The 14122-nt window shown below is 35.8% G+C and overlaps 1 protein-coding gene across 1 annotated transcript; it reads left to right on the top strand.

Annotated features, from left to right (window-relative positions):
- Positions 1–223: 223 nt before the first annotated feature.
- Positions 224–6414, top strand: LOC138330221 (dentin sialophosphoprotein-like). Its single transcript, XM_069277679.1, has 2 exons — positions 224–376; positions 3244–6414. Exons 1-2 carry the CDS (start codon positions 319–321, stop codon positions 5574–5576), a joined length of 2391 nt encoding a protein of 796 aa, XP_069133780.1. The 5' UTR covers positions 224–318; the 3' UTR covers positions 5577–6414.
- Positions 6415–14122: the final 7708 nt, after the last annotated feature.

The following is a 14122-nucleotide window of genomic DNA, read 5'->3' as shown; positions in this document are numbered from 1 at the left end:
TAGCTGAGCTAATTAAATCTTTTTCCGGATATGTTGGCAGGCTGTGGTTCGTTTAACTTACACATATATTACATTGGCCTGCCTTAGATTTACAGAGAGACACTAGACTATGATTGTAATTGTATGCAAATTTAGATCGTGCCGATTTACATTAGTGAGTGCCTAATTGTTCTGCGGATGACTTGATTGAAACATCGTGACGCAACACTGGAGGAAAATGCCCGGCGCTATATAAGGGCGGTCGCGACCGGAGCCAAATCAGAAAACTTTTCTCCCAACTTTCGGCTGGTCTTCGGTAACGGAATATAGCAAACGAGAATGATGAACATGAAGGTTATCTTCGGACTTGTCGTCCTCGTGGCATTAGCCGTCTCTGGTAAGTTTATATTTTACTTCGAATTGATACTATTTCTCAGTAATATCGTTGTTTGTATATATATCTAGGTCATGTTCTTATAAAGATATATAGGCTGACTGGAGTTCAGCAGCAACTGTTAAATCTTAGTGAAAGTACTTCTGTTAAAACAAACTTGATAAATTTCGTAAACTTGCACAATTATCTAATTCATTTCTTTTAAAAAAATAATAAAGAGAATGCCTACAAATTTTGCAGTAATAGAAACTGATTAATCACATAATTATGCAGGCTGTCTCTTCAACATAGGCCCGGATTAAATCTTGCAATTTAAAACATTTCAGTTTCTACAAGCTTTACATCTTACAAATGATAAATGTTTAACTTAAAGAGAAAGATGAATGGCATAATCTGGTTTGTACTATCAATAGTTATTGAATAAATCTGTTCTAAATTTAAACTTTTTAGTATGGCACCCCGTGGAATAAATCATGTTATGAAAAAAAATAGGCCAACTTATCAAATCAACGGTAAAACATTGATCATACCATACCTTATTTTGATTTAGGAAATAATTTAGAATAATAACTTAATAATGATATATCACGTCATCGTTACTGAACGATAAATAAAACAAAGCAAAAAAAAAAAAAAAAAAAAAAAAAACACCTTTGATTTTAACACTTAAACACTACGGTAAAAATAAATGAAATATTGCAAAATCAATATTTTTTGATTTCATATCTTAATATTTACATACCCATAAGCATATTGAATGAAATGTATGTATCTATACATAATTTGATTTCATTAACCTAAAACTATTTCTTAATTAAGTGCAACTCATATCAGGGAATACATAATTCGTTAATGACATATTATCATTTTTAATCAAATGAATAAAAAAATAATGCTTAATCATTTTCATATTCATTTGCAAAAAAGTATGACCTCTAAATTACAAAGGGCAAATAACTAATACTTTCTTTGATATATAATTATATGAAAAACAAAGAACATTTTGCTAATCCATCCATCACACTAGTAAGTAATTAATTGATTCCATATTGGCTTTATCCAAGTAAAAGTATAATTTAGCATTAATATTTTACTTCTAAATTACTTTAAATAGTTTAAATTTAAAATAAAAGTAAGATCGCGTTCAAACAGTGTTACGGCTTTATAATTATTTCAATATGGCATCTAAGTAGAAGGTGAAACCTATACAAAATAACAAAAATGTGAAAATTATTTTCACGCTGGTGATGTGTTATGACGTAATCTTACTCACTTAAGACATATGATATAAATATGTGTAGATGTGGTCAAGTGGTAAAGACCGCAGGAATAGTAAACCATTAGGCAAACTAGATCGTGACCTGGATGTCCCACCACAGAACGAGTAAAAACAAAATATGTTTCTGGTTACTTATGCTTCTAAAATAAACATGATAATTATAGATGTTTTCCTGTAACACGCTATCGGGGTTTAATTGTTCAGCAATTCTAAATATTCTAAAAAGAATATAAAAATATGATTAGAAATTAATTTTTGGAAGCGATTAAAAAAATTTCTTTCCTAATGACACTTATGTTAATTAGAGGAAATGGGCTTCTCGTCTTTTGATTGGTAGATAGGCAGCCAATGATAACAATGCTATACATGGATCACGTGATGATGGAAATTATGCAAATTAAAGGATTGTTTTTAAACAGTTATCTTTATTTGACCAAGCTTATATATTTAAATAAAAATAATCTACATGAAATAGTTCTATTTAAGCTATTGAGCATTTGCGATGGAAATTAATGAACCCCAGTCCATTATAAGCATTTAAAACGTTAAAGTACAGTCATTAGAGTTTTCACACTTTAGAAGTAAACATTGAAAAGCAATTATATAATAAAAGTAGATGCTAATACCAAACTTACTCATGTCGTGCGTAAATAATATAATAAAATCACATAGCACATAACTATTTTCGAGGTCGATCTGATGATTAGATTTAATGTGTAGCAAACTATATCATATGAATCAATGAACTATTATAATATACTTCTGGATTTGATTTCGTGCGTGGAATAAGAACGGCGATGCGATATATAAATCAAAAAGCTCTGCTATACCATATATCATTAATGACCTTTGTGTGCCAACTGTATTAGACTTTTAAAAGATCCCGAGCACTTAAACTTTAGTAAATGAAAAATGACAGTTTGTCAAGTGAAACAAAAGGACATAAATATTTCATGTAAAGATGACATACACAGAAATATATAATCCGTTTAAAAATACGATTTCGGTTACTTAATCGGCGGGTTTATTAATTAATTAATTAATTAATCTTAATTAATATACTTAATCACTTTTTTAATTTACTGGCTACAAGCATTCAAATGTTTCTAATAGACACAATACCTAAAGAAGAAAAAATCTTAATAACGATATATAAAAAGTAAATTACAGCTTTAACTTTTAGTCTTTGTGCATCCTGGTTTTGCGATTAAATTACATGATTCCGTCAGTGCAAGCTTTATTTGCATCGTTTTTCTTTTATATGTTTTTGCTCTCAATTTTTTTTATTAAAAGTAGATTTAATTATACAAGAATATACAGCGTAGCTTAAAATTTATGTTAATCTTACATATGGTCAAATGCTACACAATTTACCATAATCTTTATTCTTCTCATGGGATAAAAAGTCTGTATGGTGGAACAATCAAGATTAAAGCAATATGTGTAGTAGGTTCTATGAATAAAAGTATGTACAACTGTACTTATAATAACCACAATATTCTGATTGCATTCTGCATATTTATCTCGAATCATGCAACAAACCATATTAAAACCCCCATTGCTGTCATGTTATCATCATTTTATTTTACAGCACCATTGGATACAGACCAGGGCATTGATTTAGAGGATCATTTAAATTTCCTCCTGAATGAGGCTGCCACTGGTGGTGGTGGCGCTGATGCACCGGCCGATGCAGCAGTCGAGGAAGCTGCCCCTGAAGCTGAAGCAGCAGCAGTAGCAGCATCAGCTGGATCATCTGGAAGCAGTACGAGCAGCAAGAGCAGCAAATCTGGAGGCGGCGGCGGCGGCGGCGGCGATGGCGGTGACGCTGATGATAGCTCCTCCGACAGTGACAGTGACTCCGATAGTGACAGTGGATCTGATGAAGAGGATGCTGATAGCTCCTCTAGCTCTGGCTCTGGATCTGATTCCAGCTCCGACAGCAGTGATGGTGACGATGATAGTTCAGATGATGGTGACGATGATAGTTCAGATAGTTCAGATGATGGTGACGATGATGGTTCAGATGATGGTTCCGATGAAGGATCTGACTCAGGTGATGATGCTGATTCCGATGATGATGATGATGATGATTCTAACGATTCCGATGATTCAGATAACTCTGGATCCAACGGAGAGTCCGACTCTGACAACTCTTCATCCGACGATGGTGATGGTTCCGACTCTGGATCTGACTCCGGTGATGATGCTGATTCCGATGATGATTCTGATAACGATTCCGATGACTCCGACGACTCTGATGATTCATCCAATGACGTAAATGAATCTAACTCTGATGAATCTGATGCTGGAGCTGGTGGTGATGGCGGTGATGGTGATGATGATGATTCTTCATCCTCCTCAAGCTCTGGATCTGGCTCTGGATCTGGCTCTGGCTCTGGCTCTGGCTCTGGATCTGGATCTGGCTCAGGATCTTCCGGCTCTGGATCTGATTCTAGCAGTGATGGTGACGATGATGGTAACGATGATGGTTCCGATGATGGTTCCGATGAAGGATCTGACTCAGGTGATGATGCTGATTCCGCTGATGATGATGATCTTGATTCTAACGATTCCGATGATTCTGACAACTCTGGATCCAACGGAGAGTCCGACTCTGACAACTCATCATCCAACGATGGTGATGGTTCCGACTCTGGATCTGACTCCGGTGATGATGCTGATTCTGATGATGATTCCGATAACGATTCCGATGACTCCGATGACTCTGATGACTCCGAGGGTGATCCCGACGAGTCTGATTCCGATGAATCTGGTGCTGCTGGAGGTGCTGGTGGTAAAGGCGGTGATGGTGATGGTGATGATGATGATTCTTCATCCTCCTCAAGCTCAGGATCTGGCTCTGGCTCTGGCTCTGGCTCTGGCTCTGGCTCTGGCTCAGGATCTGGATCTTCCGGCTCTGGATCTGATTCTAGCAGTGATGGTGACGATGATGGTAACGATGATGGTTCCGATGATGGTTCCGATGAAGGATCTGACTCAGGTGATGATGCTGATTCCGCTGATGATGATGATCTTGATTCTAACGATTCCGATGATTCTGACAACTCTGGATCAAACGGAGAGTCCGACTCTGACAACTCATCATCCAACGATGGTGATGGTTCCGACTCTGGATCTGACTCCGGTGATGATGCTGATTCCGATGATGATTCCGATAACGATTCCGATGACTCCGATGATTCTGATGACTCCGAGGGTGATCCCGACGAGTCTGATTCCGATGAATCTGGTGCTGCTGGAGGTGCTGGTGGTAAAGGCGGTGATGGCGGTGATGGTGATGGTGATGATGATGATTCTTCATCCTCCTCTAGCTCAGGCTCAGGATCTGGCTCAAGCTCCGGATCAGGATCAGGCTCAGGATCTGGCTCTGGCTCAGGATCTGGATCTTCCGGCTCTGGATCTGATTCTAGCAGTGATGGTGACGATGATGGTTCCGATGATGGTTCCGATGAAGGCTCTGACTCAGGTGATGATGCTGATTCCGATGATGATGATGATCTTGATTCTAACGATTCCGATGATTCTGACAACTCTGGATCCAACGGAGAGTCCGACTCTGACAACTCATCATCCAACGATGGTGATGGTTCCGACTCTGGATCTGACTCCGGTGATGATGCTGATTCTGATGATGATTCCGATAACGATTCCGATGACTCCGATGATTCTGATGACTCCGAGGGTGATCCCGATGAGTCTGATTCCGATGAATCTGGTGCCGCTGGAGGTGCTGGTGGCAAAGGAAAGGGAGGTGATGCCGATGATTCGTCATCCTCCTCAGGCTCATCTGACGACTCCGATGAAGATTCCGACTCCGGATCTGATGACTCTAGCAGTGGATCTTCTGATGGTGATGCCGATGACTCTTCTTCAGATTCCTCCTCAGAAGAAGACGCATAAACTAAATATATCAGAATTAGACATTAATTTAGAATTGAATACATGAGTTAATATAAACAGTGTGTTCGCGTGATGTGTGAGGAAAGACAATCAACAAGAAGGCATAAACTATCGCACTTTGGGGATTTGATAAATGTCCTTAGTATTTTCCTTGCCGCGATGTAATTAAGATGTAATGATATTATGATTTGTACTATTGTTAATATAGATGTTTTTAAAGACAGAAGTTGGACATCATTATTCACTATGCTATCTTACGGTGTCAGAGGTCATTTTAAATCACGTGCAGCAGCAGTGCCAATGATCGTGTGCTACCCACTCCGCATCTTGCTGTAGTCGGCAATCTATTCAAATAGCTCATCAGTATACGTTTTCTTGTTTTATTGATTAAAACGTATGTTAACGTATGTCTCGTTTCTGTCAAGTTGTGAAAAGAGTTTTTAAAAAATTAACATCAGAGATACATGGAAAACTACCAACCAGGGCAATAACATCACAAGTAGGTAGTCTATTCTCGTTTCGCTAGAATTGCATCTGCCACTTACTCTACCGTTGTGGCTTATATATACTTCTATACATATATGATAACTTTTTTCTCGCACAGATCTTTGCATCGTGCTTCAGTATTAAATAATCATGAAACACATAGTCTGCGTGTAGGGTTTCCCAATAAAAAGGCGAATCGAAACGAGCGTATGAACCAGTCACAGGCGATGCAAAATAATGGTGGTGAAACACTTTGATATAGTCCGAACATTAAATTATTTAAATCTCGTTAACTTAACATCATAAGGTAGATAATGTTTCTATTGTTGAATAAAACATATGTCAATGACAATTTTTTTTCATCCTTTGTTATTTGTACAGTTAGCAATGGATTTGATAAGAAAATTTGAGTAGTTATCATTTTACGAAAATAACGCTTCTGATATGTGCTTTGCATAGGACCAGCAATGAATTCGTCGTGTGATGACGTCATTACCAAAATCTACGAAGTAGAATAAAAAAACCTAGAAGACTTACCATTATTTCGGTATCGCTTGTGGCTGTATATAAGAACGACTGAGTGTTGTCACTTAGTGATTTTGTGGTCTGCCGAGTAAAACCCCTATATGCTTCACGACGTGCACTTTATTTAGCCTTAGTAAGCTGCCAGGGAGTTATATATACTTACAATACAATATCACCGTGGGTCGAGCATGCGTTCTGTTGTTAGAATGATTCCATATTCACGAAGGACATATTTGTTTGAAACAAAAACCTGATTTTTAAAGATGGATCCCCGAATATTTGTGCTCAGTTTTCGTTCTTCTCTTTTCTTTTTAATTATTCATTTTGTATTTACTTTCGATTGCATAATCCAAAACTTTGCGCTGATACCAAATATATAAAATATAAGTAAATAACTACCAATTAACTCCGAGGAACAGATAACTTGATAAACTTGGTATTGACACAAAGTTCGAAACATGTATAATCCCAGATAAATACAAACTGGAATATGTTCGAGGCAAACGCAAATTGGGCATAAAACGGGAGAACTCATCTTCAGCAACAACAGGAGCTTTACATAAATATAAGATAATGATAGCAATATAATAGCTAATATTGTTTATGAAAATGATATATCATTATGTTAACCGATACCTACATTAGTTGATTATAAAACATAATTTTAGGAACATCAGTTAGCACATCTGAAATAATATGTATTTAAATACCGATAAGCATTTAACGAATGTTAAAAAAGGTTATCTGGAGCCAAACAGCAATAACTAATGAGTAATTAAAAGACAGCTTGCCTAAACTATTCACATGTCCAAGATATCGGAAATAACCTCTCAAAGACAATAGCAAAATGTAGGTGACAAGAGGGAAACAGACCAGCGAGAACATTTCATAATACCCTAACACGTCTTTAATAGTCAATTTCACTCATTCACCCCTGAAAACACATTTAGGCTCTTCCAAATCAAAGACTCGACAAGTTCATTATGAATTGTCAGGGATAATATATCATTGATTTTCTCTAAACATTAAACAGAAGTTATTGAATTGTAATATAACGCGCTTATACCAAAACTTGATTTCATATGGATTCAAACATGTTTTAGAGTATAGTCTTAGAGTAAACAATCTGATTAGAACATTTTCACTTGGTTTCGTTTACATGTTACATTATATGAACAATAGAAGGATGGAAGAAAGCAGGTGTTTTAAAAATAATCTATGAAACAGGTTCATTCCCGCATATTTGCCTTCAAATATCATTTTCATTAAATTATTCATTTTTATATCATCAATTGATTTATTTCTATGTATTTTGATATTTTTTCTTGGAAAAGGTATGGGTTTTACCAATTTGATAATGCAACTCGAGTGATAGGTTATTGAAAGGTGATCACTTTTTCAGAATTATTACATAATATACATACAATTATCTGTTCATAATTGATAATAAAGTAGCTAAATCACACCTCTGTTATTAGGACAAAATTCATACCTTGAAAGTAAAATACAAAATCGATAAATAATAAATAAACATGTTAGCGGTGAACAAAATTTCTGCGCAAATACGCAGGAATCAATCTATTGCTATTCAAACTGTGGCATGACAAGAATCCATCTATTGTTATTCAAACTGTGGCATGACAAAGCTTGTGTGTTCGACTTTTTATTCTTAATGAAACCTTTTCACTATTGTCTAAAGCATTACCGCTGCTAAGAAAGGGTCCAGGTAAACTTTATTCCTCGAATATGTTTGATATTTCTTATTGGGATTTAAAATTAAAGTTTTTACTTTGATTTAGGAAGGTTGAAGAAAACAAGATTCGATGCTGGCGCCTTTACTTTCACTAAATGGTTATGTTCAGTCATGATCATCAAAATATATTTTGTAACTCAAATTTTGAATGTGCTTAAATTCTATTATGAACACTTAGTCTATAATAATCTGAAGTGCTAAACTTCCCGTGCATTATCACTTCTTCAATTCTGTTTAATCACTTTAATGCACACATGTAAATAGAAGAGAGAAGCGGAATTATAGTTCCAAAGTTATATTTGTGATGCAATTAAATTCTAATTACTTTAATTGAACAAGCGAATATAATATCTAGGAAAGAAATGGAATTATAAATTCAAATTATAAATTGTCTTTGTGATGAATTGAGAAAAAAAATCATTTGAACAAAGAAATATCAATTTACTTATATACATGCTAATAGAATAGGGAAGTGGACTTATAAATTCAAAGTATAGAAATAAGCTGATGCGTAATGCAGTGAGAAATAATTTCTCTCGAACAAACAAATATCATTTCACTAATATATACATTCTAAGAAATAGGGAAGTGGAATTATAAATTGAAAGTAAAGAAATACGTTGTTTAGCACTTTAAAAAAATTCATTTGAACAAACAAATATTTTTTCACTAATATATACATGCTAAAAATAAGGAAGTGAAATTATAAATTGAAAGTACAGAATTACGTTGACGTGTGATGAACTTAGAAATAATTTCATTTGAACAAACATATATCGTTTCACTTACATACATGTTAATAGAGAATTATAATTATAAATTCAAAGTATAGGACTAAGATATTCCATTTCTATTAGATTGATTAACAGCTATTTACTGTCCCTATCGAAACGACAGTATCCTCTGACATTTCAGAATGACCTTATAAGGTCACAACATGACTCCAATTAAGTTTTATATTTGCAAATATTTGTTATTGCGACGTTTTAAGTAGTGCGTTACGACACATGTCAATGTGACGCGTCCTATATCTCATCTACAAGCGCCGTTAATGAGGTAAGTGCCAAAACTTGTATTAATTATCATAATTCCGACGACTAATGTCTTATTTCGATGCAAATGTAATTTTAGGGATGTTTGACTGACAAATTGCTATCCTCACAAAGCAAGCTGGTTGCTAAATATAACGTTTATATTGGTATTATATAGTTATATCGAAAGTTAAGAAACAAAAACATACAAGGAACGAATTTATTTTACATTTATCGTTCCTTTCCCTTAAACACTAATTTATGTACTGGTTCACTCTAAATGAACAGCTCAAAAATAAGACGGATATAGTGAAACGTGCAGAACGACATGCTTAACAAAATGCATTATATTTTTGAACTTTACGTTATTTAAATATTCTTATTCTCAATATATTAAGGGTTTATGAAGTCAGACAAAAACGCAAGGGCATTTTTCATAGAAGCGAAGCATAAGTAAAACTGTTGTTATATGGTTGGGTTTTATTAGTTTAATGTCCTATTAACAGCCAGGGTCATGTAAGGATATACCAGGTTTGTTGGCGGAGGAAAGCCGGAGTACCTGGAAAAAACCCATCGATCAGCGGTCTGTACCTGGTAACTGCCCCACCTGGAATTCGAACTGGCGACCTAGAGTTGGAGGGCTTGTGGTAAGATGTCGAGACAACTTTTTCCACCAAGGATAAAAATCATTTTATTTTTCCCATCAATAGAACCCCGGGAGTTCGAGGTTCCACAAAAACAAACAAACGAAAATAATTTAACCATTATCTGGTACACATATTAACCACTCGGACCCCTATTGTTATCAAAACGCAAGGAAGAAGGTTATACAGAACGACATTAACAATTACATGCTTGAAAATCATATCATATGACGATGGCTTACTATGCATGAAATCACTCTATTGAATTACATTGATGGTAGATAAAATGAATGCATATGACTTAGCTACAGTTCATTACCTCATAAGGCCACGAAGGCCAAGTGGTCAAGATGTCCCGACACATTACCACACACACCCCACACACACCTCTGGGTCACGAGTTCGAATCTCATGTGGGACAGTTGCTATGTACTGACCGCTTGCCAGTTGTTTTTTTTCCACCATCTCAATACCCCTGTCCCTTCTTTTAATGACTCTGACTGTTAATAAGGGGTGTTCTTTGAACGCCAACATTTTTTATCAGGATTAGGTAGGTCCGTAACTATAAACTTCCGCATTCAAATTTTATATCTAATCATTATAAGATCCTTATAATGTTATATGTTATAGACAACACTTTATATCGCATTATTTTGCTATGTACTAGTTGTTACTTATGGAGATAATTCATATAGGCTATGCCTGTTGTTCGATCCTTTTTCAAATATTTTTGAAAAAAATCTGTTGAAATTGAAATAGGTAGGTGTTGTTTTAGGAAACAATGGGAAGTCAGTTATATATTGTTTCATATACCAGTAAGCTGTCTTTGTTTTCACCTGAGATTTACCTATATTTCAATCAGTATCACAGGTCACATTCAGTGGTTTTTGGAAAATATGTTTTAAGAAGTTTATTTGACACTGCATACAATATAATATAGAAACTTATTAATTAAAGAAAAACAACGCTTTAATTTACATAATTATATCTACATTGTAATCCTGTAAAAATAATAAATGAAATAAGATGGTAGACTGGTACTTGGAGTCTTAACCATATTCAGTTGCGGCACATTATAGACGTAATATAATGTTGACATACTACCTACCAAAATTATTTCAAGGCCATATGATGTAGGTCTTGTAAAAACTATTAGGACTTTATATTAATAAAGCCAGACTCAATCAAAACCTAAACTCACGTCATATAACTATAATAAATATATTGGCGAAAATAAACAGCGCAACAGTATTTTAAGAATTGTTTGACAATATGTGAAAACAGGAGAATGAGACATTTACAAAATTTAGATTGTGTAAACAACAACAACAATTAAAACAAGTAGGACCACAATGTCAAAATACATTCTAGGAGTAAGGTACATAGAAAAAATGCTGATTTCAGCGATAAAATGACAGCCCCGGCTAGTCAGCAATAGCTTGTCTGTATATATTATAAAACTGCATTTATCTGTATGCATGTATCTAACTCACGATGATGAATAGCTCACTTCTAAAATGATGGTCCTTTCTATGTCAGGCAGTCGGAAACAACTAAATCCGTTATATATTAGACATATTATCTTTTTTTGCCACCTTCTCCTAAACGTCTACCTATATACTGCACCTTTTCGGCTTTAATATGTGTTTTATGTGTAATGGCACTAGTATAAGAGATTTTTCAGAAATAAGAGCTTCTGGAACTGTTACCAGGGGTTGTGGACAAACAGTAGCTTGTGTTGAAGTGAGGAAGTATATTATTACTTATATAGTCAGTTACTGACCGTCTATGAAGGCATAGAGGGTCAGTAAGATTTCTAGGGGCGAGGGCGTAGTAAGACCCTCCTACTTATTACTGAACCTCTATGCCTAATTTATCGCATCGAGGACCATTGGTTTGTTTCATTATGTCTTTGTTTCCTATTCGCAAATCAAACTTAAATCAAGCTGACGAAGGATCACCGCTTTTAAAATAATTATTCAGAAGTGGACTAGACCTCAATATTTATCATATAATATCTCCAAGACTCACCTTTGATCTTTCTGCCACAATAATTCAATAATATAGCAATATATATGTATATTTTTTGTGTTTGTACAAGGTATTGACTTCCATAATAACAAAGGTGTCTTTTTTAGATTTAATTTAATACAAACAACATTTACACATAGCTATATTAGTCCTTTTTATAAGAGGAATAATTCAAAAGCGCAAAGGAGCAGGTACAAAAATACTGAGGTCTGAATAATCTGACATTTTAAAATACGGAAAACCTGTAACTTATTTTACAACAATAGTTTGTCTTTGGATATTTTATCATTGTATCGTCATATTATATATAACAGCAAATTATACAGTGTTAACCAAAAACTGACATTATAAAAAAGCATCTGATACAACTTCAGCCAAATTATCAATCTGGATAGAATTGTAACATATCAAAATACAAGAGGCCCAGAGGGCCTGTATCGCTCACCTGTTTTTTTTTAGTAATTATCACTAGACTCTGACAATTAGAAAAATAAGCAAAATTGACTCCCAAAGTTTAATTTTGAATCACAACCATACAATGATGCTATTGATACCATACAAATATGCTATCCAATACATTGGTTCAGAGACAAAGTAATTTATATGAAAATATTAGCCTAATTGACCTTTTTGACCCCGCATCTATTGCCGTCTAAGGCCCGGGGGTCAGCCCTATCATTTGTACAATTTCAAATCCCAACCCTATAAGGATGCTACCATTGCATTATGAGTGCTCTTCCATGCTTAGTTGCAGAGAAGAAGTCGTTTATATAGAAATAGCTAAATTGACCCCTTTTGACCCCACCCTTCAGGCCCCCGGGGGGTCAGCCTCATCATTTGCAAACTTTTGAATCCAAACCCTATAAGGATGTAACCATTGCATTATGAGCGTAATCCCATGTTAAGTTGCAGAGAAAAAGTCATTTATATGGAAATTGACCATTTTTGACCCCGCCCCTCAGGCCCCGGGGGGTCAGCCCTATCATTCGGGGTCAGCCCTATCATTAGCACAATTTGGAATCCCCACCATATAAGGATGCTACCATTGCATTATGGGTGCTATACCATGCTTAGTTGCAGAGAGTGTCATTTATATGGAAATAGCCCAATTGACCCCTTTTGACCCCTCCCCTCAGGCCCCCGGGGGGTCAGCCCTATCATTTGCACAATTTTGAATCTCCACCCTATAAGGATGCTACCATTGCCTTATGGGTGCTATCCCATGCTTGGTTTCAGAAAAGAAGTCGTTTATATGGAAATAATTTGTACAATTTTGAATCCCCACCCTATAAGGATGCTACCATTGCATTATGGGTGCTATACCATGCTTGGTTTCAGAGAAGAAGTCGTTTATATGGAAATAGCCAAATTGACCCCTTTTGACCCCGCCCCTCAGGCCCCCGGGGGGTCAGCCCCATCATTTGTACAATTTTAAATCACCACCCTATGATTATACTACCATTGCATTCTGAGTGCTATCTCATGCATAGTTTCAGAGAAGAAGTCGTTTCTATGGAAATAGCCAAATTGACCCCTTTTGACTCCGCCCCTCAAGCCCCCGGGGGGTCAGCCCCACCATTTGTACAATTTTGAATCCCCACCCTATAAGGATGCTACCATAGCATTATGGGTGCTATCCCATGCTTGGTTTCAGAGAAGAAGTCGTTTATATGGAAATAGCCAAATTGACCCCTTTTGGCCCCGCCCCTCAGGCCCCTGGGGGGTCAGCCCCATCATTTGTACAATTTATAGTTAGTAGCCCATAAGGATGCTACCAGTCAAATTTTGTTGAAATCAGATCAGCAGTTATGGAGAAGAAGTCGATTACGGACGACGGACGCCGGACGCTGCGGTATCCCATAAGCTCACCTCGGTCCTTCGGACCAGGTGAGCTAAAAACTGAAGAACGTATTGATCTTTAAACTTCTAATCGAGATTTTTTATTTTATTTTTTTTATAGATATCACGATTTCGGTTACTGTGAACCACTATTTGTTCGCGAGGATATTTTGCGTCATCGTTATTGTTATCACCAACATATTCGCAAATATAAAAATTCGCGATCAAGGCTGTTGT

The sequence above is a fragment of the Argopecten irradians genome, chromosome 8 (genome assembly GCF_041381155.1).
Source record: "Argopecten irradians isolate NY chromosome 8, Ai_NY, whole genome shotgun sequence".
NCBI classification, from domain to species: Eukaryota; Metazoa; Mollusca; class Bivalvia; order Pectinida; family Pectinidae; genus Argopecten; species Argopecten irradians.
Note: the sequence above shows the minus strand (reverse complement) of the source record. Positions and strands in the feature narration are given on the sequence as shown.

Coding starts and splice junctions, on each gene's coding strand:
- LOC138330221 (XM_069277679.1), top strand. CDS start 319: ATGATGAACATGAAGGTTATCTTCGGACTTGTCGTCCTCGTGGCATTA. Junction 377..3,243: donor CGTGGCATTAGCCGTCTCTG/GTAAGTTTATAT, acceptor TTTATTTTACAG/CACCATTGGATACAGACCAG.